General features: G+C 39.9%; 1 protein-coding gene across 2 annotated transcripts in view; it reads left to right on the forward strand.

Annotated features, from left to right (window-relative positions):
* NPSR1 (neuropeptide S receptor 1) overlaps positions 1-20,812 on the forward strand; it is a 56,878-nt gene extending 36,066 nt beyond the window's left edge. Inside the window, exons 3-9 of one of the 2 annotated variants that reach the window (XM_066327508.1) lie at positions 3,535-3,638; positions 3,966-4,059; positions 8,657-8,858; positions 17,464-17,540; positions 18,210-18,299; positions 20,416-20,596; positions 20,719-20,812. In XM_066327508.1, coding sequence (XP_066183605.1) covers positions 3,535-3,638; positions 3,966-4,059; positions 8,657-8,858; positions 17,464-17,540; positions 18,210-18,299; positions 20,416-20,596; positions 20,719-20,812 — 842 coding nt within the window. The remainder of the gene's footprint in view (positions 1-3,534; positions 3,639-3,965; positions 4,060-8,656; positions 8,859-17,463; positions 17,541-18,209; positions 18,300-20,415; positions 20,597-20,718) is intronic. The other variant, XM_066327589.1, reaches the window with a different exon arrangement.
* Positions 20,813-23,587: the final 2,775 nt, after the last annotated feature.

The raw sequence follows: 23,587 nt of genomic DNA on the forward strand, positions 1-23,587 counted from the left end.
TGCCAGCTTTCTGTACCTGACATCCATCACTTAGGGTGGCACTGATGCAATCCAGTGACACAGCTTGAGGTGTAAGCTTGCCAAAATCAGCCAGGGAGTCTGTGATCTGCTGAGATCTCATTGCTGAAACCAGCTGACTTCCACACACTGACCTCTACGAGAGCAATTCAAATTACATGACAAATGAGGATTTCAAGACACTGTGGTCATGGATATAGTTGCATCTGAGATTATACAAGGGTGAGGAGGATTCATTTACCAGTGGCAAAAGGTCTGTTGGCAATTCATTATCTCTGTACCAGGTTTATAGTGCTGGCATGCTGGGGCTTTGTGTAAAAGAATCATGTTTCTTTGTGTAAGAAAAAATGTTGTGAAGGAGTGAAAAATATAAAGTTTAGTTATGGTTAGTTTAGTTTTGGTGATCATAAAATAACAGATTAATGAGCAGCATATTTAGTGTCTAAGTCACTAATAAAGGTTTGCACTAGGTACCTGTGTCTCTGGAGAGTACATAGCAATCCTTTGTCATCATTTGGAGGTTTGCTTCATTTTCCCTTCATGCTGCCTGATCAGTGGTACAAAAAGTATTATTTACTTGGAGGGCCTACGTAAAGTCTGCAGGACAAATCCTTGAGACATGTGTGGTCATACTGAGAGAGCTTGGTCCTTTGCAGAGATGGGATAAGAAACACCCTCTGGAGCAGTCAGCAAAGGAATGAAGGATCCTCTGAGAAAAGTTAGATTGGTACTTTTAGGATTGGAAAGACAAGAGATAAAACCCAAGAAGGACGTGAGGGCACTGAATGTTTCTCTAAATAAAGGGCATTGAGAAATCTGGCTAAATTTGGCCCACACGTGCACCTGGGTGTACTGGCTTTAGTACACACGTGTGTTGTGTTCAGGGGCACGTGCTTGGAGGCTCATGCCAAGCCCTCCACAGCAATTCTGAAATTCAGCAACAGGGAGCTCTTAAAACATACTGCTGAGGGAGAGGAGCTGAGGCTGCCAGCACAAAAAAAAAGCTGTGAAGTCTAATCCTCCTTTAAAAGCCTCTGGAGTCACCTAAAAAACCTCACTCAATGGCTCTCAAGGGAAAGACAATCCTGAGTTGTCTTTAAAGCTCCTGAAGTACTTAAGGCTATAGATATATTTGTAGGTAATGACACGCAGTGGGTAGAGACTTGTAACATGAAAAGGCAGAGCTGATATCCACATTCCGTATTTCTGGAGAGGGATCTGCTTCTGCTGCATAAACTTTGCCATGGTTCCTGAGCCTGAGCACTGGCTGGTAGCTGCAGATTGTGGGATCCAAGGAGGGCAACCCTGGAGAGCATCAGCTGAGCCTCATTCCGCTTTGGCTCTCCATCACATGAGCCAGTAAAGTGGGGGTCAGCCACAGGTTAAAACCACGCTCCTAATGCAAACTAAAAAGCTGACATGGGCATAAGCTGAAAGCGTGTTGTCTGGGACTGCCAACTTGCTTACCTGAAGGAAACCATCAGGATGCTGTCCCATCTCCTGCCACAGCTGCAGGATCCATCTCTAAAGCACTCTCCTGATGCATTGAAAAGGGATATAGGAAAATGGCCATGAGAAGAGGGAAATGAGGGGGTAGCTGAGGTGCTGACCCTTCTTTCTCCCTCCCCTTCCTCTTCAGAGCACTGGGGTTGGCAGGAGGGAGGGCAGCCTCTGTGCCCTCCCCTCCGGAGGAAAACTGAGCCCTGATTTACCACCTGCTTGGCAGATGCTCAGACCATCAAAAGCCGGAGGATACCCTGAGGTGAAGCTCTATTGATGTGTAATACTTTGAACCAATATATATTTCATTACTGTAGAGAGAGAGAATATGAATTAATAATTCAGGAGTAAGGAAAGGGAAAGGGATAGGTTGGAACCGCTGCTGGAGGATGCATTTTACTATTTGAAACACTTAAACTCTGTGTTTTTCTCAAAGACTACCTTTATTATAGACCTACAGTCTTTTCAGAAAAGTCTTAAAGCCACTGTACTCATCAGAGGAACAATCATTCCTTATCCCATCACCCTAATCAATGAACATTTAGCTTCATGTTTCAAACCACAGCCTTCCTTCTGCAGATTGTCTCTGATCCAGCCTCTCTCTGGAGGCAGAGGAAGAGAGGAGATACAGAAAATGTGGCTGGAAAACACTGTGAGAATGAAGAGCAAACCAGTATTAATTGAACAGTAGTCTTAAGGAGGGAGGCAATGTAGTTGCACTAAATGTAGTTACACTAATTTAATTTTGAGCTGAGCTTGAAGAAGAAGATAAATGAAAGAAGAAAATGAGGAGATAAAAGGATTACTGATACAGAAAAAAATAACTCTGATTTTCCAGTGAAGCCAAAGAGGTTGCTTTTTCTCAAGCTGAAATCCCAATTTCCATCTCGAAATATCTGGAGTTTCTGTAATTTCAAAGGGCTTAGAAGAAAACTAATCTGCAAAACATGTGCCTATTTGCTTGGAAATACTGTCCCAAACAATTTATTTCTCAAAACATGTTTTGAAATTGTTGAAATATCTTGTTTCCAAAAGCATACATTTCAAACCAAAATCTTCTGATATGAGGTTTAAACTATCTTTATCAAACTAAAATTTTGATATGGTTTTTGAATGTGTAATATGGTAGTAGCAAAATGAAACACTACCTCACCATTTTATTTTTTTTTTAATATAGATTGAAGCTTTTTCTTCATGTTGCTCGGTTTTGTCCTGAAAAATTGCACTAAAACTTCTCTTAACCTGTTTTCTCCCTTTGTGGTAATCTGTGCGAGAAGAGCAACATGACATGTTACTTGAAGTGGCAGCACATTAGACTCATACACATTTTCTTCTATGGACTGCACTGAAAACATTTATGTTGTCTAAGTGAGAGAAGTTGGTTTTAAAGACAAAACTTATTATCACGCATATGTAAAACAGGAGTACCCATTCTTGTGATTAATTTGTAAAACGTGCATCTCTGTGAGCACTCACTTGTTCAAAAAGAAACAGAACAAAGGCTGGAATATCTCCTTAGATTTTCTTTCAGGAGCAAAAAAAAAAAAAAAGGAAGAAAAAAAGAAAAGATAGCCTGAGGTGTATTTAATTTGGCAAATATAAAAGTAAGGCATAAGTAGGTTAACTTTAAGCTGACAAAGCACAGTTAGTCATTAATTAATTAAGTTTGCAAATTAACTCCTGACAAAATTTCCACTAACTTCAGCAGCATTTGGTTGCCACTCCAGGTGATTTCGCAGGAGGCTTTTTAAAGTGAAATAACAGATAAAGAATAAAGGATGTTAAGTGGTTCAGTATTTGTCACAGCTGTAGTCAAGCTGACACACTTAGACACTAATTATGGGATGTTTTCTGAGGCTTTCCCAGTTCCTCTAGCATACTGGGCTGAGTGGTCATGGTTTGAGTGCCCCTAGGACTGGGGAGCTGATACATCCCAAAGGTCCTACCTGCCTCTGTGCTTCAACTGAAGTCATGAATTTGATTCTTTCAATGCTTCTTCATTTAATTTCTTTGTAGATTCATTCACAGGACTCATCAACATAATGACTGACATCATTTGGCGCTACACTGGAGATTTTATGGCCCCTGATATCGTTTGCAGGGTTGTTCGCTACTTCCAGGTATAAAAACCTTGTCCTTTTTGCCCCCATAGCAGTAAACTCTGGCAAAAGCACTGCATAGAATTTTTTCTAGCAGCAAAAATATTAAATGTTGAGAATGTTCATTTAAAGGTAAAACATGTTAGTTAGTAATTAAATCTTTTAAATTTTGTGGACAGGAAAAATACCTGGATAAATATACAAGGGGGAGGGGTTCCTTTTTTTTTTTTTTTTCAATTTTTTTTCTTTTAATAAGTTTTGCACCATTCCTAGTTCAGAGTTCTTATTGACATCGTCTTCTGCAATGAATGTGTCTCAACTGTTGTCTTGTTGTACTTTCTGCCCCAGGTGGTCCTTCTCTATGCCTCAACCTACGTCCTCGTGTCACTAAGCATAGACCGGTATCATGCCATAGTTTACCCCATGAAGTTCTTGCAAGGAGGTAGGAGAATTTCAGTACCTTGCTATTGCTACAGACATTATTGAGTGATTTTTAGTTTTTGAAATCCTTAACCTGGTTGCTATGAATTATTCATTCCTGCTCTAGCTACATTTGAACTCTGTTACAATTTCCAAATGACGAAGTAGCTGTGGTTTCAAGATTTATTAAACTCCACTTAGCCCTCAGCAGTTTTTGTAAGTATTGTTAGCAAAGAATGAAATGCCATTTTAAAAAGTATAGTGGTTTTCAATTGTATTCCAGCATTTTCAGAAGGTTTTAATGGACAAAAGATACCCCATGTTCCTCTAAACTGACTGTAGGAGTGGCAATGTCTATACTGTCTATTTATTCACAATACAAAATAACTTGGATGGAGGGTGCGGTACAGATAACTCATACAATAGTTTGAAGTATCTTCAAAAGAGATAGTATATAAATTTGGGTATCTGTTGTTTCTTATAATTTCCACTGTTGGTTTGGTTTCAGGTTTTTTTACAGCACTCAAATATATCCTGGGCTCTTAGCAGTACAGTTTAAACCAAATTATGTCATTCCCACAGAGCCAAAGTGGGGCATTAAGTATGTGGCTCTGAGTGAAGAAACAGAGATAGCAGGTGGGGAGGAAGAAGAACAGTTACAAGATCCATGAGGTCCGGAGGATGTGCTTTAATCAGATGCAAATATCATTCTTGTTTTGGAGTAGTGAGGGCTTTTGCCAGACAGCTCTATTAAGGGACTCAGATTAATGGTCCTTCCTGGCCTTAAAAACCTGTGAGTCAGTCACAGCTTAGACAGTGGTGCAGCTTTGGCAGATGTTAAGGTCTGAAATCTTCAAATACTTGTGTGAAATTTAACTTTGTATTCCCCAGTGTGCAGACCAACTCTTTCAGAACAGGGAGGCAGATATCAAGGTTTTCCCAGTGGGCTTTGAGAGGGGTGGCATTGCTTTACAGCCCCTTCAGGAGGGCTCATAAACCAGGAAGGGCAAGGGCTCACAAACCAGCTGGCTGAGCAGGATGAGCTGTGGGACAGACCTGCTGGCATTTCTGCTTCATGCATGGTACAGGAAAAGCAGTGCTTGTTAAACAACCCCCTGAGTATAGTAAAGAATTCGATGGGTAATCTTTGAAAAGAACTTTGAAGTTGAAAAAGAACCCATGGAAAATCACTTCAAATCTTTGAAAAAGCCTTTTTAAAATCCCATTTCCTGTACCTTTACCATAGTTTTTTGTCTTTTCTTTTTTTTTTTTTTTTTTTTTTTTTTTTTTTTTTTTTTTTTTTTTTTTTTTTTAACTGGAGAAGAGAGGATGATTGCCCCAGCTGAGGGTAGCAAAATCATCAGTTGGGTGCAGCTCTAGTCGGGGGAAAAAGGTCATGAGCAGAGAGAACACTGACAAAACCCATCGACCTCTTGCAAGGTCTGGCTACACACTGATGCACAAGCAAAGACAAGGCAAAAAGAAGGCAGCTGTAAATCCACAAGAAGGGTCTAGAGAGGTATATTTATCATAGCAACTTTCTGGAATATACATAAAATGATCGCCTTTTGCAGCCAGCTATTCCTTGCAGAGGTGCTGTGTGGGATGCTTTTGAAATGCCCTCTTAGCTATTCTACAGATAGAGAACAAAGAGATTTACAAACCTTTGTCATTGGTAATGACATAGAGGAACTTCATGAACAGTTCTGAGTCAACCTGTGGCAAATTTCTTCGCAAAATGAAACACTCATCCCCCCAAAATCCTTCAATCAAGAAACAAAAGAGTCCTTTATTCTTACTGATTTAAAAAATTATGTTTCCATGTAACCTTGAAATATCATTTTAGAAAAAAAATCAAACATTCCACTTTGAAAATGTCAAACAATTTTTTTAAATTGTGGTTTAGCTATTAGCCTCAAGTCCTATTAAAAAGTATTTGCAATGAGCTGTTCTTTGCATGTTTTTTAAGAAAACAAACTTCAACAGCTGGATATTTTATACTTTGCCAATGCATAAATGACCAGCAAAAGTGTAGTATAGGAAAAAAATATGCTTTTTAATCCTAAAGCTTTTACTATGAAACACCTAATCCTACAACAAAAAGGGTATTAAGAAAAAAATTCAAAATAAAGATCAAAAAGAAAATAAATTGAGAAGTTTATAGCAGAAAACATTTTGTGAATACTTCATTATGTTGGAAAGGCATATGCAAGCAACATGCAAACTAAACAACAGGTGAAAAAAGAACTGCTTAAGCAAATGACAAAACCCAAAAAGGTGTAAACTGATCCTTGTGTGGTTTTGGGCTGAAAACAGTGCTATCACTGAGATTCTGGAACAGCTCTAATCTCTGTGGATTTAAACCCCAACTTTAAGATGGTACTCAATTTATCAAAGGATTGCATAGCACTGACATTGTTGACGGCAGGAAGCAAAGTGCCTTACAAGGGGTGACTCTGTCCCCTATTGCTGGGAGCAGAGAGATGTACTCAAACCCACTGTCACAGTCCAGGGAAGGCAGGAGCAGAGCAAAGGGGACAGTCACGTCTGTGACATCTTTTAGGAGAGTCAGAGCCAGAGCTCACAGCTGAGATCCCCACTCCAACCCTGAGAGTTAGTCTTGGCCACCAAGGTTTGAAAAGCTCTAAAGGAAAATGCTCAGACTGGTACAACAGAATATTGTATTTCAAAAGTTATTTGTTTGATTTCATTAATAACTGATACAGCTCTAGTTATGTGATTGGCTGGCATTTAGAGCATATTAGAACTGTTAAAAATGCAACATAAAAAAGCCCTGCTGGTGAGGCAGAAAATTAACATTATTCTAATAAACCAAAAATCTGCTTACTTACCAGTGCCTTGTAAAGCCCTTTAGAATAACAAGGCCATATTCTACCAAATGCATGGGACATTTAAAAATAAAAATAAATATACATTTCAGGAACAGTATTATGAAACACAAAGAAATACCACTCTTGCTCAACCCATATTGCTCAGTTCTGTTCAATATACAGTATAAAAAAAATAAGGTTTCTTTTCTAGCTCTGATCTTTTTTAGTTAGAAAAGCACAGGTGGGCCCCACTGAGTAGCATGATTGTAGTTTAAGTAGTTAGCTCACATTTGAAATGTTCTCTCTGTCAGGAAATATTTTGTGAATTTTATTAATATTCCTTTTGTTAAGTTTATTCTGTCATACTTTGGGAAACTTCACAGCTCTCTTTTGCCTGTACAATATTTATAGCCTTAATCTAACCCTCTCACTTATGCAGATGTCATCAGAGTTCCCTTAAGCCCTAGATTAGCAAGACCATACTTTCCTGAACGTGGGTAGCATTTAAAAATGAGCAGGATAACTGAGTATTTGCAATTGATGTTTTATAAAGCATAAAATTACTTTTTGAATGTTTCGCCCACATGCTTTTGTATTGCTCTTTGAGCTTCAAGGAAGAAAGACATTCTTCTTGATATGCATAATTTAAAGTGCTTTTCTACTTCACACACAACCTCGGGTGTTTTTTAGGACAATAAAGTACTTGAACACTAAAGCTCCTCAGATTAAAAAATAAAAAAATCTGTCCTTCTTGCAATCTGGCTGAGGAGGAATAAGTGTCACTGATAATCACGGGCACTCCACAGATCAGTCCTTTTTCCCCATTTTCAATTCAACTCACTTTTCAGCTAGAGCTAGCTGGAATGCAGCCAGAAGATGCAGGTTTTTGAAAATTAAAGCCTTGGGTCTTTTTGCTCCAAACCATTGATATTCACAAAATCTTGTGGGTACCACCAGACATCATTTCATTTCCCACTTTTTTTTCCTCACTTGGCAGTGGCCGGAAATCAAGAGGATGCAGTAACCCAAACCTGATGGAGGTTTTGGGATCCTTTAGCTCCTGTTCTTCACCATGAAGTCCATCAGGATCTCCCAGTTCTTGTGTTTTGCAGCAGATAAAAACAAGGCTGGGCACTTGAGCATCATTGTCTGCCCTGTCTCATGGTTAGCAGTCCACTCCTGGCATATTTTGGGGTTATCAGCAGGAGCTAAATTTGATCCCCACCATTATACAGAGAAGCGCAGGAGATGCTCAGGCTCTTCAGGCCCACGTTTCTTTGGGACACTAAAGTTGCAGATGGAGTTAAAGGCAGCTGGTTCCGCAGTCTTGTTCTGACCCTGAACTGAGGCATTTTCTTTTTCCTCACAGGAAATGTTTTGAAATCTTTCTCACTTCAAAGTGCATCACTAGGCATGCAGTAGGGCAGGCCTGAGGTCCCTAACATGCATTAATGAAGTTCTCTTGGTGGCATAGAGATACTATTTGCATTTCATGTTTCTGACTTGCTGACCCTGACCAGTGCCTTTCCCATAGTGTTTCAGATTCAACAGGCCCTAAGTATCCTCAAATAAAACTTGCAAAGTACAAGCTCATAATGACACGACAATTTATCATGAGAAAGAGAAGAAATCCTTTTTCTCCTTTGAAGTCTTTCAGCCAGCTGCAGCCTAAAATTCCCTTTCTTCACAGAATTTCCTCCTCCTTCCTGCCTTTCTGTCAATAGTGCTGCTAGGGCTTACTTGCACCAACAGTCCCAGTGACACTGTCTCTTTGACTCTGTTACACAGAAAGGCAGGCAAAAGTGCTCATTGGAGTGGCCTGGAGCCTCTCTTTCCTGTTCTCCATACCAACTCTGATTATTTTCGGGAAACGGCAGCTCTCCAATGGGGAAGTGCAGTGCTGGGCCCTCTGGCCTGATGAGTCCTACTGGATCCCCTACATGACTGTTGTGGCTTTCCTGGTGTATTTCATTCCTCTAATCATTATCAGGTAAGTCTGAACCCCAGTCAGCAAATGTGTGGTGAAAGCTGTCAAGTGTGCAATCAGCTTAATGCTTTAATTTCTACTCATTCATTACAATTTCATTTCCATACCTGCTGCATAGCTGCTTTGGTTTTTATCACATAATACATGGGTCGTTGTACTTGCCCTTGGGTGTTCTCTGTGTGGTATTAACAGCCAGAAACATTTTCTCTGAAAAAAGGAATGAATCTCTAAATGTGACCACTTATCTCCACAGCTTCAGGCTTGAAAGATGTCTTTATAAACCCAGTATGATGATTTGTCCATTATTACAAAAGATAATTTCAACAGAGGAACAGGAAACTGCACTTAACACCAATTAAACTAAAATTAACTTGAAGTGCTCTTAAGCTTCACAGTACTCCACAAGTGTTCCTTCACCAGGATTGGAAAGAAATCTCCAAGTGCTGAAGTTGCCAACTACTCCTAAAATATGAACAAATGTAATTCTTCCGGTTTTGTAATAGGAAGCCTAAGCTGCAGATATTTTTGAGAACTGATTTGAGACTGTGCCCCAAATCACAAAGACCATCTGCAGAAACTGTACTAAACTAAGGTAAATGAACATTGCAGACTGTGCTTTGTGATCAGCCTCGCTCTAGAGCACTGCCATTAGGTGCCATTAAACAGAAGTTAACTAGCCAGGAGCAGCCACCAATGCAAAACAGGAGTCAAAATCAGATGTGGAATGGGAGTGAGGCTTCCTAACTGCCTCAAAATGCTGCCAATGACAGTGAAAGTTCTCAGAGCCCTTCGTTTTCTTTCTTTCACCAGGTAGGTTAATATCCTATTTCTTGGTGTCCATCTCTTCTTGTCAGGACCAAGAAAGACTTGCTAGGACTCCCTTTCCCCCCCATAATTTGGTGACAGGCTTCTTGGACGGTGAGAAAAGAGCTAATTTTGCAATGTCTCTTGGATTTATCTCTTGGTCCATCTGCTTTTCCAACAAGTGATGAGCCATGAGTCTCCCGTAGCTTCCTGCTCATTAGTACCCTGGGTGAGAATGGGGTGGGCAGAGGCAGATCTCTTCTAGATGATGACAGGACTGATTACATAACCTAAATAAATGCTTTGAAGTTTATTACTATTTTATCACAGAGATTAAGTTCTGCAGCTTTTAATGGCAACAAGTTTATCCCTCATAGAATCAAAACCCTGTGGTGCTTGAACTCATCTAGCTGATTTTTTGATATGGATTCAAAACAGACCAGTGTTGCTCCCTAGAGAGAAAGGATGATTTTTACACTTTGCTCATAACATGTCAGTTTGCTAAACCTTTCATTTTTTTATTTTTTTTTTTTTGTGCCAGATTGCATAGACATAATTAAAAAAATTCAAGAAAGTTCTCCTTAAAGAAAGGACAGGATGACAAGAGGAAAAACTGCTCCCAAGTTATCCTTCCTGGGTGGGATAATTTCTCTGCATGTTTTCCAGTCTCTGAAAGCCAACCTAGTTTTCAATATGCAAAAAAATATTTTTGGGAATACGTAAATAAAAATGTGGGTAGATCTGCAGCCCAGCAGTAGCAGCAAAAACAATAAACATACACTGCACAGAGAAAAAGCAATTTAACAGTGAAAGAAATGTCACTAGAAAATGTTGAGGCTGGCTATTGCTGTGAAAGGGGTTCTTTTAAGAGCTTTCTCAAATAGGTAGCAGTTGGGAATTTCTAGCCAGCATCTTAAGTGTCTCAGGAAAAAGCCCCACAGCCTGCTCAATTACCAGCCATTCCATAGGTGTGTGAAACATCTCTTTCACACTCAAACATACAGATTTGCATGGTTTCTGTTACAGACCAGCCACTCCTTTTACACACCATCTATACTTGTTTGGCAAGAAAAGGCAAGCTACAGAGCAATAAATATTTCAGAGCTGTTGACATTATGCTCCCCTCCTCCCTGCCAAAGAAAGATATTCAAACCAGATCAGCTCTGTGACTTGCTTTACAGTAAATCCCCAGAAGCAAGAAGGTGATGAAGACATGAGGGGAAAGAGAAAGGCAGCGAAACTGGCATTTCATGAGATTGGCCTGACATCTGAGACATGAATAAAACATCCTAAAATTTTTTGTGGCTTTAACCTTAAGCAACATTCACACAAGAAATTTATGGCAGGACAGGAACTAAAACCACTGGGTTTTGAGCCAGGGGCAGCGCAGTGTCCATCACCTGCCCAGAAACATTCCTGGTTTCAATGTTTATTAACACAAATGCTCCTGTGTCCTTGCCAGCAGGAGCCAGATTTTTGACAGGTCCAAAGTGGTGTCTGGCACTGGAAGGAAGGAAGGGGAGTGGTGCAGGGAAGGATTTATTTTGTGCTTATTCATTTCTAGTTGTCAGTGATACTATTTTCTTCAGAACAGAGAGGATTGTCTAAAACCACAGAAAAAGAGGATTACCATCAGGGCAAGGTCAGCAGAGATATTATGAAAAAATGCCATGCAATTTGGAAGGAAATGGCTATTTTTTAGAACATTTTTTAAGTCTCAAGCATAAAAGCAAAAGTTGCAGCTTTCCAGCTGATGTATCTGTAAAACATCTGGCAACATAGCCTGAAGGTGTGACATCAATTTCTTTAAAAATCGTTGGCAGTGCAGGAGTTTAAAGCTAATCCACCTGATGTGGCTGCAGCATACAAATACTCTGGTAAGCAGTTTGTGGCCTTAGGAGCAGCAGGAATGGCTGTTAACCTCTCCAGGGTCTTGGTTTCTCTGCAAAAGTTTTGTTCCACCCAGTGCTTTCAGATGCACAGGGGGTATGATGATAAACGAGATGCTGTTTCATAAGGGTGAGAGAGATCATGTACATTCCAGTTGTGTGTTCCTTGGTCAAGAGATTTTTTGTAAAATGAAAAGCATTATTTAATAAGTGTAGGAAGGCATTTTGTGATTTTTTTTTAATTTAATGACTTTTAGCCAATGATGTTGTTTAAAAAAACCCACAACATAAAAATGGAGAGAAGGTCCATAAATGTGCAACTGAAAAGTCAAGGATCAGTAGAAGAAGCCATGAATATATACAAGCCAGAAGCCAAGGCATACACTACACTTAGTGAGGAAGCAAGGCAGGCTGCACACAGGGAAAAAAAATTAAACCTTTTTTGCAAGAATTCATATTGTTTGCGCAGCTACTTTATTTTCTCTGCTGAAGTACTCTGATTTAGCTGCATGGCAGGTGTCTGATGCAATGTGGGACACTGGCTGGCAGAGTTAATTCTTAATTAGTTCTGCTGCCTGAATCTGCTGAAAACCTAACCTCTAGAGCAAAGCAGTTCACTGATGACAGCACTTTTTCTGGTGCTGTTCATCTGAAGTGCATACAAAGGATAAAATCTTACTTTTCAGGTGCAGGACTTAATTCCACACCAGATATGCTGCTTTGGCTGAGCTGTTTTCACTTGTTACAGTCCAGACACCATCATCTTTTAAGCTTCTCTCATCCAGCCCCCAGCTCTCTCAGTAGAGCTGTTTTCACGTGTTCCTGACAGCCTTCAACTAACTCACAGGAGTTGTGTTATTCATAACACTGCAGCCCATGCAATGAATTATTTAGCTGATAACCTTATGCTCACCGTGGAAAACCCTTCCACTGACAAGCTAAACCCCCAGATGTGGTGTGAGCAAACTCTACAGATTCCAAGCCAATACATGAACCTGAAGAGCACAGCATTCTCTCCCCCTCAGCCCCTGTTTTATAAAAAAACTGGTATGTATAGAAAAGTAATTTATGAACAAAACTGCAGCAGCCTGAAAAATTTTAATACTTCTGAGGTCTCTTCCTACTGCTTCTTCACAACTAGAGAATCAGCAATCAGTTATCAAATAGCTTGTGGTTTTTCAGCAAGTTTTTTTTTTATCTGATTATAATACCAGTGAACAAGACCTGAATAATGAAAAGAAAATGAAAAGCTATGATTGATATTTTTAACTCAAGTGTATGGACATCTTTGAGAGCTGAAAAAAGTGGAGAATATTTATTTTTTTCATATGAAAACTTCCCTTGCCCTTACTGTCTCAATGTTGTACAGGAATACCCACAGATCCTGACTCAGGTATTTCTATACAGTGCTTAAAAAATTGGCCTGTTCCTTCATATTTACATTATTCTACCACTTCTTCTGCAGTGATATTATTAACCTATGAAACCCCACAAAATTAAAAAAAGTAATTAGGGAACCTGCAGTAATTAGTTCTCTTCTCTTCTGGGACAAGTGTCATCAGCTATAACCGAAGCCTTTTCTCCCATTCTGAAATGCACTAAGTAAAGCTCAAATGGTATCTGAGATAGTTGGAAGCCTCTGGGCCACTGTTGAACAGAGGTTAAATGTGGGTCAAATCAAGATTACAGGCTGCTCTCCTGCAAATATTTTCACCTGGCCCCCTTAGAACCTGTGATGGGGAGACAGAAGAGCTACTGTCTTTCTATTCTGCATTACTACTCTGTGCCAAAACATAATTATGTTGAATATCCAGAAATTCAGAGGTTTTTTAGCTGTTATTCATGATTTCTAAATATATTTTTATATTTTAATATTATAAATATAATACATAGACATTTACCTAATATAATTGCAAACTCATGTTTTAAAAATATTGCTAAAGCTCTTGAAGCACAGAGGAAGAAGATATCCATCTGCTGCTTAAAATCTAAACTCCAAAGAGAACATTTGCTTTGGAGCAGCTGAAAAATAATTAGAAGAAAAAAAAAAAAACCAAAATCAGCTAAAAGGAAAAATATGGAATTAAACCCAAGGCATTGCAATGATAGAAAAAATAGATTAAATAAAAGGCATTTCTCTGAATTAAATCAAATAAAGGGACTGGAAATACCAATAATAAAAATACCAAAGGTCATTTTTTGAACTTGATTCAGTGAGGCCATTATTTTTTGCCTGCAATTTCCATTTCTAAATAAAAACTCTAGATCTTGTGCATATGTTCTGATATCTGCCCATCTCTTCACTTACCCATTACATGTGCCTGCAATGGTTTGTTCAGATGAGATTATTTTCCTCTTTAGACAAATAGTGCTGTAAATTAGCTGCCATAAAACAAAGCAGCTGTTTCACTTTGCACAAATAAAGTATAAGAAACAATAGGCAATACTGGATGATAAATAGAAGAGATTAACAGGGAGTTTAAGTGCTCTTTTGCCATGGTAAAGGCTCATTTTACTAGAAAGTACAGAGGCTGTGTGGGACGCTGTCATAGTGCAATTATTTACTTTAGAAAAGTCTGCATTTAAAGAGTGGGCAGATGAATAAAACTTCTGATGGTTAATACCAGTACATAGATTTACCAGAAGATATTTTATTTAAAAAAAAAAAAAAAAAGTGGACTATGAATTAAAATACAGATGGAGTGTAATTATTCACAGTTGCATTTGTATGACTAACCATAAGTTAAGTATTTACATGGATAAAAAATTCTGTAGTTACCAATGGGGCGTACTAAACAACACCATTAACTAATAGCAGGCTATGATGAACATGCCTCTTAAACATTTATAATTCGGATCAAGCTAAATTTATTTTGGAGATGAGAAGAATTTCATTTCTGAGATACATCCATAATGTGAGCCATATTTTTGTATTTTTCTGCCACTTCCCGAGATACACATTTTATCAGGGTTAGAAAAATCAGCACATTTTTAGATCAACAGCATGTCCTTTCTATCCTGTGGTCTTCAAAGCTTGAGCAGCTACTTTTCAGAATAGCTTGGATGAATTTTCCATCCAGGTTTGACTTTCCTACCTTAGTAACCTTTTCATTAGTCTCTCACCTACAACCTGGGCTGGAAGACCAGAGCACTGTGCACTTACAGATACAAAGAAGCCTGACAACATCTGGACCTCAAGAGCTGCACATCCCATCTCCCAGTGCTTTCAGTGGAGACAAGGGCAAGCAGCATGCAGGTGTGACATGGGTTGGAAAAAGAGCTTTATGGCAACATGTACCAGGTTCTTCTATGTCTTGCCAGTGAAGGCTGAGCAGTTCAATGTCCAGAGGAAGCGAATAGAGATTAGGATATGGTTGGAATGGTGCAGACTATTTCCAAACATTCCTCTGAATACCAGTTTGTCATCTGTTCCCTACTACTCTTTGCTCATCTTCCACTTCATTTTTCAAGTGAGAATTTCTTTTGAGATTTGACCAACCAGGCACCTTCTACAAGAAAGAAAGGAGTTACAAATGTATTCTGAAAGAAAGTTCCTTTTCCCTCATAAGAAAAATACTTCTCTTCCATAAGAGCCCTCTTTTTACTTCTGTGGCTTTGAAACACACATGCAGTTGTCTGTTATGATCCTATGCTTTAGGTATTTCTGGAAAATTCAGTTTCTCAGCTCTAAGCGAACACAAGCGAACATTGCTGGGAGAAAAAAGAAAAAAAAAAAGAAAAAAAAAAAAAAAAAAAAAAAAAAAAAAAGAAAGAAATTAAGAAATTAGGCACTACTATGAACTGGAGTCCCAGAGAGATGAAATAGTAAATGAATAACTGCAGCTGGCACAGGAGTTGCTCCGTTTACCCAGCATGACAAGTGACTTCTCTTTCCTGACACCAACCCTGAGCAGCTTTGCACCACCTCTAGTCCACTCCTCGTAAGGAAGGCTCCAGTGGCTTCAGCTACAGAGAAAAGAAAGATGAACAGAGGCAAAAAACCACACACAGATCCACTATGTTGGCAGCACTTTATAAGCTTATGGATGAAGACAAGAATTCAACTTTCCTCTGGAGTTCTAAAAATTAAGGATTCAAATGAATCAGTATGTGATCTCATATGTGAAATGCCAATGAGAAGACAGAGGCTGTAACTGTACCTGGCAAAAGACATGCCCCTACCAGGGCTCTGCAGCCAAGAGGGCAGGAATTCTGGGGTCAAAGGGAAAGCAAGTGAGAAGCCTGGCTTCATAATTCAATCCTTTTGGCATTTGGCTGAAAGCAGGGAGTCTGAATATTTTGACTACAGTGTTAGACTCCTTTGTCCTGATGCTTAAGAAACTCTGAATGTGTCCTGCTGAACAAAGTAAAATCTGCATCAGAGAGGACATTATCTCAACTGCAAATAAAGAGGTCAGGCTAGAGACAGCAGGCTAGGAAGAAAATAGAAACAGGACTTTTAAGAGTGAGCTAGTAAAATTTTCAAGATGACAACAATTATCATGATAATACATTCTGATTCATTGGAACAATTGAAGGAGAAACAAGTACGTGAATTTTCCACGCTCGTTTGTAAAAAGTACAAAGAAACTCTCAAGTGTATGAGCTGTTAAATAAACAGGCTCTTGAAAAGCCAGGAGATAAAAGGAAAAAGTTCAAATCAGCTGGGAGCCAAGCTGGACTTTTGAAGGGATTAAGGAGAACAAGTTGTAGTCCACGGCAGATGCAAGCAAACCCCTCACTGGGCAGGGAGGCTACTGCTCCACTGCACAGCCCAGACTGCACTTCGAATTTACAGCTCTCACCTACTGAGCCTGCAAACCAGGTGGCTCAAACTTCCACATAAAGGAAACCTCCAAACCTTCATAGTTTTTGAGCATAAATTCTGCCTTTGCAAGCACATCTAGCAGTGGAGGATGCTGTAGCAAAGGCTCATGTATCAGTCTGAAAGGACTAATAAGAATAATGCCTCTTTTCTGATAATAAAAAGAAGCTACATAACAGTAAGACACATTTTTGCCTCTATAAAACACTCAGAAATTATGTCCTTCTTTACACCTTTTTCACATAAGGACCACTAAGGTTTATGGCAATTAAAATCCTCAAGCAGGATGTGGGTTTAAACAGCTCTTGAAGGAATTATTTTTATCTATTCTATATTAGATCAATAGAAGTCCAGATTGGCTACTGCACAGGGGAAGTCCATAACTATCCAAGGTCATTGTGTACTAGGGCACTTTTCATCTTTCCTACTGAAAGTATATAAACCTCTCTAAATATGCAAATTGTGTTGGATCTGGTTTTGAATCATCTAAGTCTTCCCATTTATCTGACACTTCTCTCCTCCTTGATTTCCACCCAGGACCCTGAGACCCAAAACTGACCACTGCTGTATTTATTTGCATTTGTCATGGATCTTACCCTTATCAAATTCCCCAGGGTGAAATTTTATTCACCAGCTTCATACTCCAAAATAACAGCAAAATCAAAACATATATGCAGCAAAAGCAGGTCCCTCCGTTGCTACTCTCATCAGAGCTAGTTTTCTAGGGCTGATACTAAGATGGATTTGGCGGGCTCAAAATCACCAAAGAGCATGAAATATTTCTTGCCTGAAATATTTTTGTCTGGATCACTGCATTCCTCTGAGCCTCAGATTTGACACCTACAAAGCCAAGACAACCATAAGGACTAACATGGTGAAAAGCCTTCAGATCTCCTTATGAAAAATACTGCGGGAGAGTCATAGCATATTTATTATTATTATTATTGTCATTTACTATCATTATTCCTATGCAGTCCCACAATCTCTGTGAACTCTTTTCACATAGCTAAGAGTATTCTTAAAGCAGGAATGACCAGGATGTCTGTTAAATTCGTTGTGCCTAATACCAGCAACTCTCCCCCTTCTGCAGCGTCATATACTCAATTGTGATTCGAACCATCTGGATGAAGAGCAAAGCTCAGGCTGTCATCATATCCAGCTGTCCTGGTGAGTCTCAGCATACCTGTGACTCCAGCCTTGGGATCCAATTCCAGCTGATCCTCACAAATCTGGGAGTGCTTGGACATGCAGTATCATGTTGGGCCTCCATCACTGCAGTGGGAATGGGGTTTCCATATTTGTTCATTCATAACTCATTTCAACATTATTTACATTTTTCCTTGGACACTAAATTCTCTTAAGAGACATAATAGACAATATCTGTGAGAAAATGAATAAAAAGTAAAACCTACTTATTCCAGAAGTTAGAATTCTTATTCCTATAACTTTGTCCATTTCCAGAATAGTTTTTTTCTAGCATATACTCTGCAAATTTTTCATGTGTCTTCATATGTCCTTGCAAGTCTGAATTTTGCTCAAGGTCAGAAATTCCTGGCCACAGAAAGCTATGGAATTATCATCCCAAGACTACACATGCCTCAATGCTTCAGGAAGATCTACTCTGCTTACTTTTTCCCTTTTTGTTTTGGGTGGCTCAGATGTTGATTGTCCAGCTTGAGCAGACTTGCAAGTGTCCAAATTTCAGGAACTACTGAGGTCCTGACTGATGCCAGGGAAAGATGGCATTGTGTATTCCTCTCTTGACTGTCAAGGTACATACTGACACATCCACACACCAGTCCAATTCTTTCACCAGCTGAACTGTTCTTTTCCCAGGTGGCAAGACCTCCAGTGGCTACAGCAGTCGTGGGTTCATATCCAGGGCAAAGGTTAAAGCCATCAAGTACAGCATTGTAATTATCCTTGGTGAGTGAAAAGCCCCACAGCTGGTAGCTAGTGAGGATGCTGACGTTAGGAAGCTCCTTTTCCTCAGCAACCTCTATCATCAGAAGACAAAGTAGATGGCTTGGAGAAGGTGGAGAAGGAGCTTGACTCAGACACCCGAATTGTCTTCTGATCTTGTCCTTCCCCTCTCTCCTGGCTGATATATTTCTATTTTAGGTATCTGACATAAGTCTTAAATTAAATTAGATGCACAGTCTCTCGTGTGCATAAAGCAAGTAAAGAGACAATGTCTAAAAGGAACAAAGGAAGGGGTCATTTCTTCCTATCCAGACTGCCAAAAGATTGGGCAACTGAGTTGTCTTTTAGGCTTAGAGATGCTGAATGGAGTGTGAGCTGCAAGGGAGAGAAGAGGCGAGATGTGCAGCAATTGTATTTGATGTCACGGGTGTGTTGCCTGCCGAGATGGAAAGAATAAGCTCTCCTTTCCCAAATGGGCAGCAGATGACTTAGTGCAGGTGTTCTCTGTCTCCTAGGGAAATAATATTATTCTGATGCAATTAGGAGGCTGATATTCTATCTCAGTAAATAAAGGCAGCATTACACAGAGCTGATTAGCTGCCAGAGACATGGAGGAAAGGAACCAAAGCTGTTTACTCCCAAGGGCTGACAGTCATCCCCTGACACTGAAAAAGAGACTGCTTCTCTTTCCAGCACTGTGCAAAATTCAGATTGGAGAATATTGTGATAACAGCCACTTGAGTAGCTAAGCTCACTGTCTAGTGACAGCATCTGCAGACATGAGTGAGGCCAGTGTGATTCATACTTTTCATAAGCCCAAGAATAGCTTCTCCATGTCTGGACTTTTCTGTGTGGCAATCAGGGAAAGCTTTTGTCAGACACAACTACTACTGCAAGGCCGTCAGATATTGAGAGCTCACATGGATGCTCAAGTATTTCAGCAGGCCTTGATAATGTCAGGCACCCAGCATCTTTTGATGTGCAAACAGATTGACATCTAAAATCCGTGGATTTTTTTAAAGCCACCTAAAGTTCTGAATAGTGAGTGCTATGATGCATACTCTGACACTGTATATTGCTGTTTTGCATCTATCTGTGCATAGACACCTCCTGTTTGGTTGTTCTAGAAAACAGTATGTGAGCTTACCTCTTCTTTGCACTTTTAGTGAGCACTCAGCTAACGGCCAGCAAACAAATTCTGATTAATGTGACAAGAAAATAGGAATGGGGTTACTCTGCTGTCTCATTTGGGTCAGGATGTGATCATGTGTCTGATTTCACAATTGCCTGTATGTTTGCAACCTAGGTACTTATAGCTGTGTCGAGTGAACTGCCTGTCCCAGCATTTCTATGCAAATCATGAATCAAAAGCCCTTGTGAGAAGAGATGGCATAGAAATTTGCAAGGGACAGATTAATTCTCTATGCCTGTAAACACAGCTAGATCTGTGGCTAACCTTTTTCCCTACCACGTCTGAACAAAAGCAGAGGTGATGAGCAGTACAGTCCTCTCTTCTCTTCCTCAAATTCATCTCTCAAATGGCAGTACAGGAAATTAGAAGAATCTTCCTGCACACTGCATGTACAGAGCACCTCCAGCCAGCATGCCAAACAACATGTTGGTTTGCCATAATGCAGTGTGAAAGAGTGTCACTCCTTGCTCCTGGGTGCCTGAGAACCTTATTTTAATAGGTGGCTGTGACAAGCAGCACTGTCACGGAGCAGCACTTTGGCTGCGTGTACATTTAGATTGGCTGCTCACTCTGGGGACCATTAAAAGAGCACTTCACTATAACTGATGATGCTTTAACTGGCTACCTATTTACCCTTTATGTGTTGTGTAGTGTTCAGAAGTGTCTCAATATGTCTAGAGGGAGCACTCGAAACACTTAGAGAAACACACATAATATATTTTATAGGCATTAAAATAAAAATAAAGACAAATAAAAGCACAATCTAATAACTATTCTCTTAAATAAGATCCTGAATGGGGAGAGGGTTTTTTTTCACATGAACAAATATTTATGCGTTGTGACAGTTACTCCATGAGTGTGTAATTACCTCCCTAAATTGCCAAACTATCCAATGTCAAGCTGTTCCTCTCTCTGTCTCTTCTACAGCATTTATTCTCTGTTGGAGCCCTTATTTTCTTTTTGATATCCTGGACAACTTCAACATACTCCCTGAGACCAAAGAGCGCTTCTACGCATCTGTGATTATTCAGAACCTGCCAGCCTTGAACAGTGCCGTCAACCCCCTCATCTACTGCTTCTTCAGCAACAGCCTCTGCCCCCCTTCTGAGTATTGCTCCTTTACTCTCACTCTGACTACCCCTAAGAAGGGAGGGAACACACAAACACAGTGCCTAAACTGATTAACTGTTTTTGATTCCTTTAATTCTGACCATTCTTTATTTTTTGTAGGGAAAGAAGAACTCAGAGGCTGGGGGGAACTTTCCGGGAAAGAAGCGATGGAGGGCAGGAGATGCAGGTCCTGTCGAAACCAGAATATATCTAGCACAGACAAGGCCACACTGGCACCTGTACAGAGGAAAACAGAGGTCCTCCACCAGCCCTGCACACCGTGAAGTGGATGGACACTGACTGGCAAGAGCCAGAATCTTGTACTCTTTTGTGTTTTCTAGCACATATATTTTGGGTGGGCACTGCAGCTTCATCAATTGCACACTGCCAGTGCCAAGCTCAGTGTGAGGGGTTTGCAAGCCTCTGTCGTGAGGCTTCATCTTGACCCTCTGTTTAAAGCAAGCTGTAATCTATGTGCTCCACACAGAAAAAATAATTGTAAATGGTGTCTAGTCAGATTCTTCTCTACTTTTCAGGAGCCACTGAAAGCCATCTACTGCACCATCTGGCTCTTATAACTGATAGAGTGTTTACAAGCAATTACAGAGCAAGGACCCCAGTTAAAATGAAAACACAGGCACTTTTCCAATGAGAAAACACCATTGTCTCTCTATGTAATTATATCTTGGTTTCATACAGAGCCACTTACAAAGTCATAGCCAGAGAAGAGGGGAATGAAGGGCTAGGATACTACCTACCGCATCACCTGGTCCAGCTTCTCAGCTCACACCAGTGGCCCTGTCCCTATATCTCTTCCTCCTGTTCCAGTGTGATATTTCCCTGCTTTCCTACCTCGGCACATCAGTGGCACCCCAGTATCCCAGCAGGACTCGCACACGACACCTCTGAACAGCCATTTATTTCTGAGCTGCTCATGAATGGTTCACCAGCCCCTCCCAGACCCCATGGTGCACCCCGTGTGCAGATCCTTCCACACCTCTGTGGCAAAGGCTCTGAGCAGCCGCTTCAGGATCCTGTGGGGAGCTGCCATGAAGGACACTCAGCCATGCAGACCCATCTCACCATCCACACGACAGAATTCCCCCTGTAAATCATCCCTGTCATTTAAATATTGCAGGGAACCACACACATCTTTGCAAAAACTCAGAGCTGGAAAAAGACCCAAGCAAAATGACAAACCCAAATTACATTTAGGAAAAAAAAACCCAATCTGTTGATGTTCCAGTCTTATGAACTCAGTGTAGGTTTCACAGAGGATCAATGGTAGGCAGAAGTTTGCTGCTGAGTGCCCAAGCACCTGGGCATCCTTTTTCCTAAGCCCTCTGGGCATCTTCCCACCACACTGTTCTCAAATGTAAGGAAAAATTTCCATGCAGGTGGGGGGGTTGATATTAACTCCAATGTTCATTTTACTACAAGGCAGCTTGAAGTATTTGTATTAAAAATGCACTCTAACCAGCGGTATGGCAACTGAGTTTGTTTTCTCTCAGAGAAAAAATTATTCTTACTTAAGCAAACTCGGTTTAAGAAGGGGTTTTTATTATTGTGATCTTTTGCAATGAGTTTGTTCCCTGTATAGCAAGAACCGAATAAAATTTATTTATAATCGTTTATATTACAAAAATACATTTTCTTAAGTAGAAGATATATAAAATCATGGAGCTTTATGTTCTCAGGAAAATAAATAAGGTATCTCTTTTTATTACCATGAAGTTCTGTTATTTAGACACTATGTCTAAATTTTGCTACTGCTTAATTAAAACTATGAATCTGCAGCAGCCTTTACAGCAGCGACCTTGGATAGGCTGTATATAAGAACCAGACAACATTTTTTTTTCCCATGGGCATGTAATAACTTTCCTAAAATTGGACTGCTTTTTTTAAGCTTCATAGATTGTAGATTTTAGCTTTTTCATCTGATAAATGTACACTCGCTACCTACTTTTGAACAATTAATGGAGTTTTTAGACTTAATACCTGGAAATCAGATAGCATTTCTGAGCAGTACTTTGATTTGCAAATTTAGTATGACTCAATCCCACTAAAATTTACATAATATTCACTGGGGTCACCACATGAATTATCCCATCCATCTAAATTAAGCATATGCATGAGTCAATGTAGGACTCTGGACTGAAATAAAGTCATCATCCATTTATTTTCAAAGAAAGAGCTTTTTGTTTCATTCATTATTGTACTATGTACCATTTACAAGTTGTTCTTATCATTTTTCCTCTGGATATGATTGTGATGCCTCTCCTCATATGAGAATACTTCAGTTTAAATGGCCTCACACTGCTTTTGTCTGCATCCCTTCCAAGTGTTTAAATACAGGAATAAATAATCCATCTTATTTTCTATGCTGCTTCCTTACTGAGCAAGAGATGCCATTTTACTACCTTTTTCTGTTCTCCACACCTTCTGTTGTAAAGCTGAGTTTTTCCATTAGACTGGAAAACACTTGCATAGTTCTTCTCCTTTGTCTCGGGGGAGAGAGATTTAGGGAATTTCAGCTGTCTCCAGTTAGTTTTTTATTCCTTGTCTGCAACTCGCTCTGCATCTGTTGATTGTTTAGTTGCTTAATGGTGCTAGAGTTGTTCTGACAGAGCCCACACTTAGGAGGAGGCAGCAAAAGTCAGTGTCAAGGTCTGATTGCCCAGAGAGGGGGGCTGAACACAACAAGAAGAAGGCACCTAGCTGCTTGTCCTTGGCAGCCCAGGAGGAGCTCTGGTTTTCAACAGCTTTCACACTTCAAGAAGCATCTGTGAGATCCTTCTGACATTCCCAGAGTGAACAGAAATATTCATATGCATGACCGCTAGGACATAAAGCCTTGTATGATGATAACTGTAGGTTCCTGAGGAGCATGAAAAATCAGATACTCATCCCCTCTGAGAAGTCACATCAAGCAGCATAGGACTAGGATACTTTCCAAACTAACACTAATCCAAGAAAATATGTATGCTTC

Source organism: Sylvia atricapilla, chromosome 1, assembly GCF_009819655.1.
Source record: "Sylvia atricapilla isolate bSylAtr1 chromosome 1, bSylAtr1.pri, whole genome shotgun sequence".
In the NCBI taxonomy this organism is placed as follows: Eukaryota; Metazoa; Chordata; class Aves; order Passeriformes; family Sylviidae; genus Sylvia; species Sylvia atricapilla.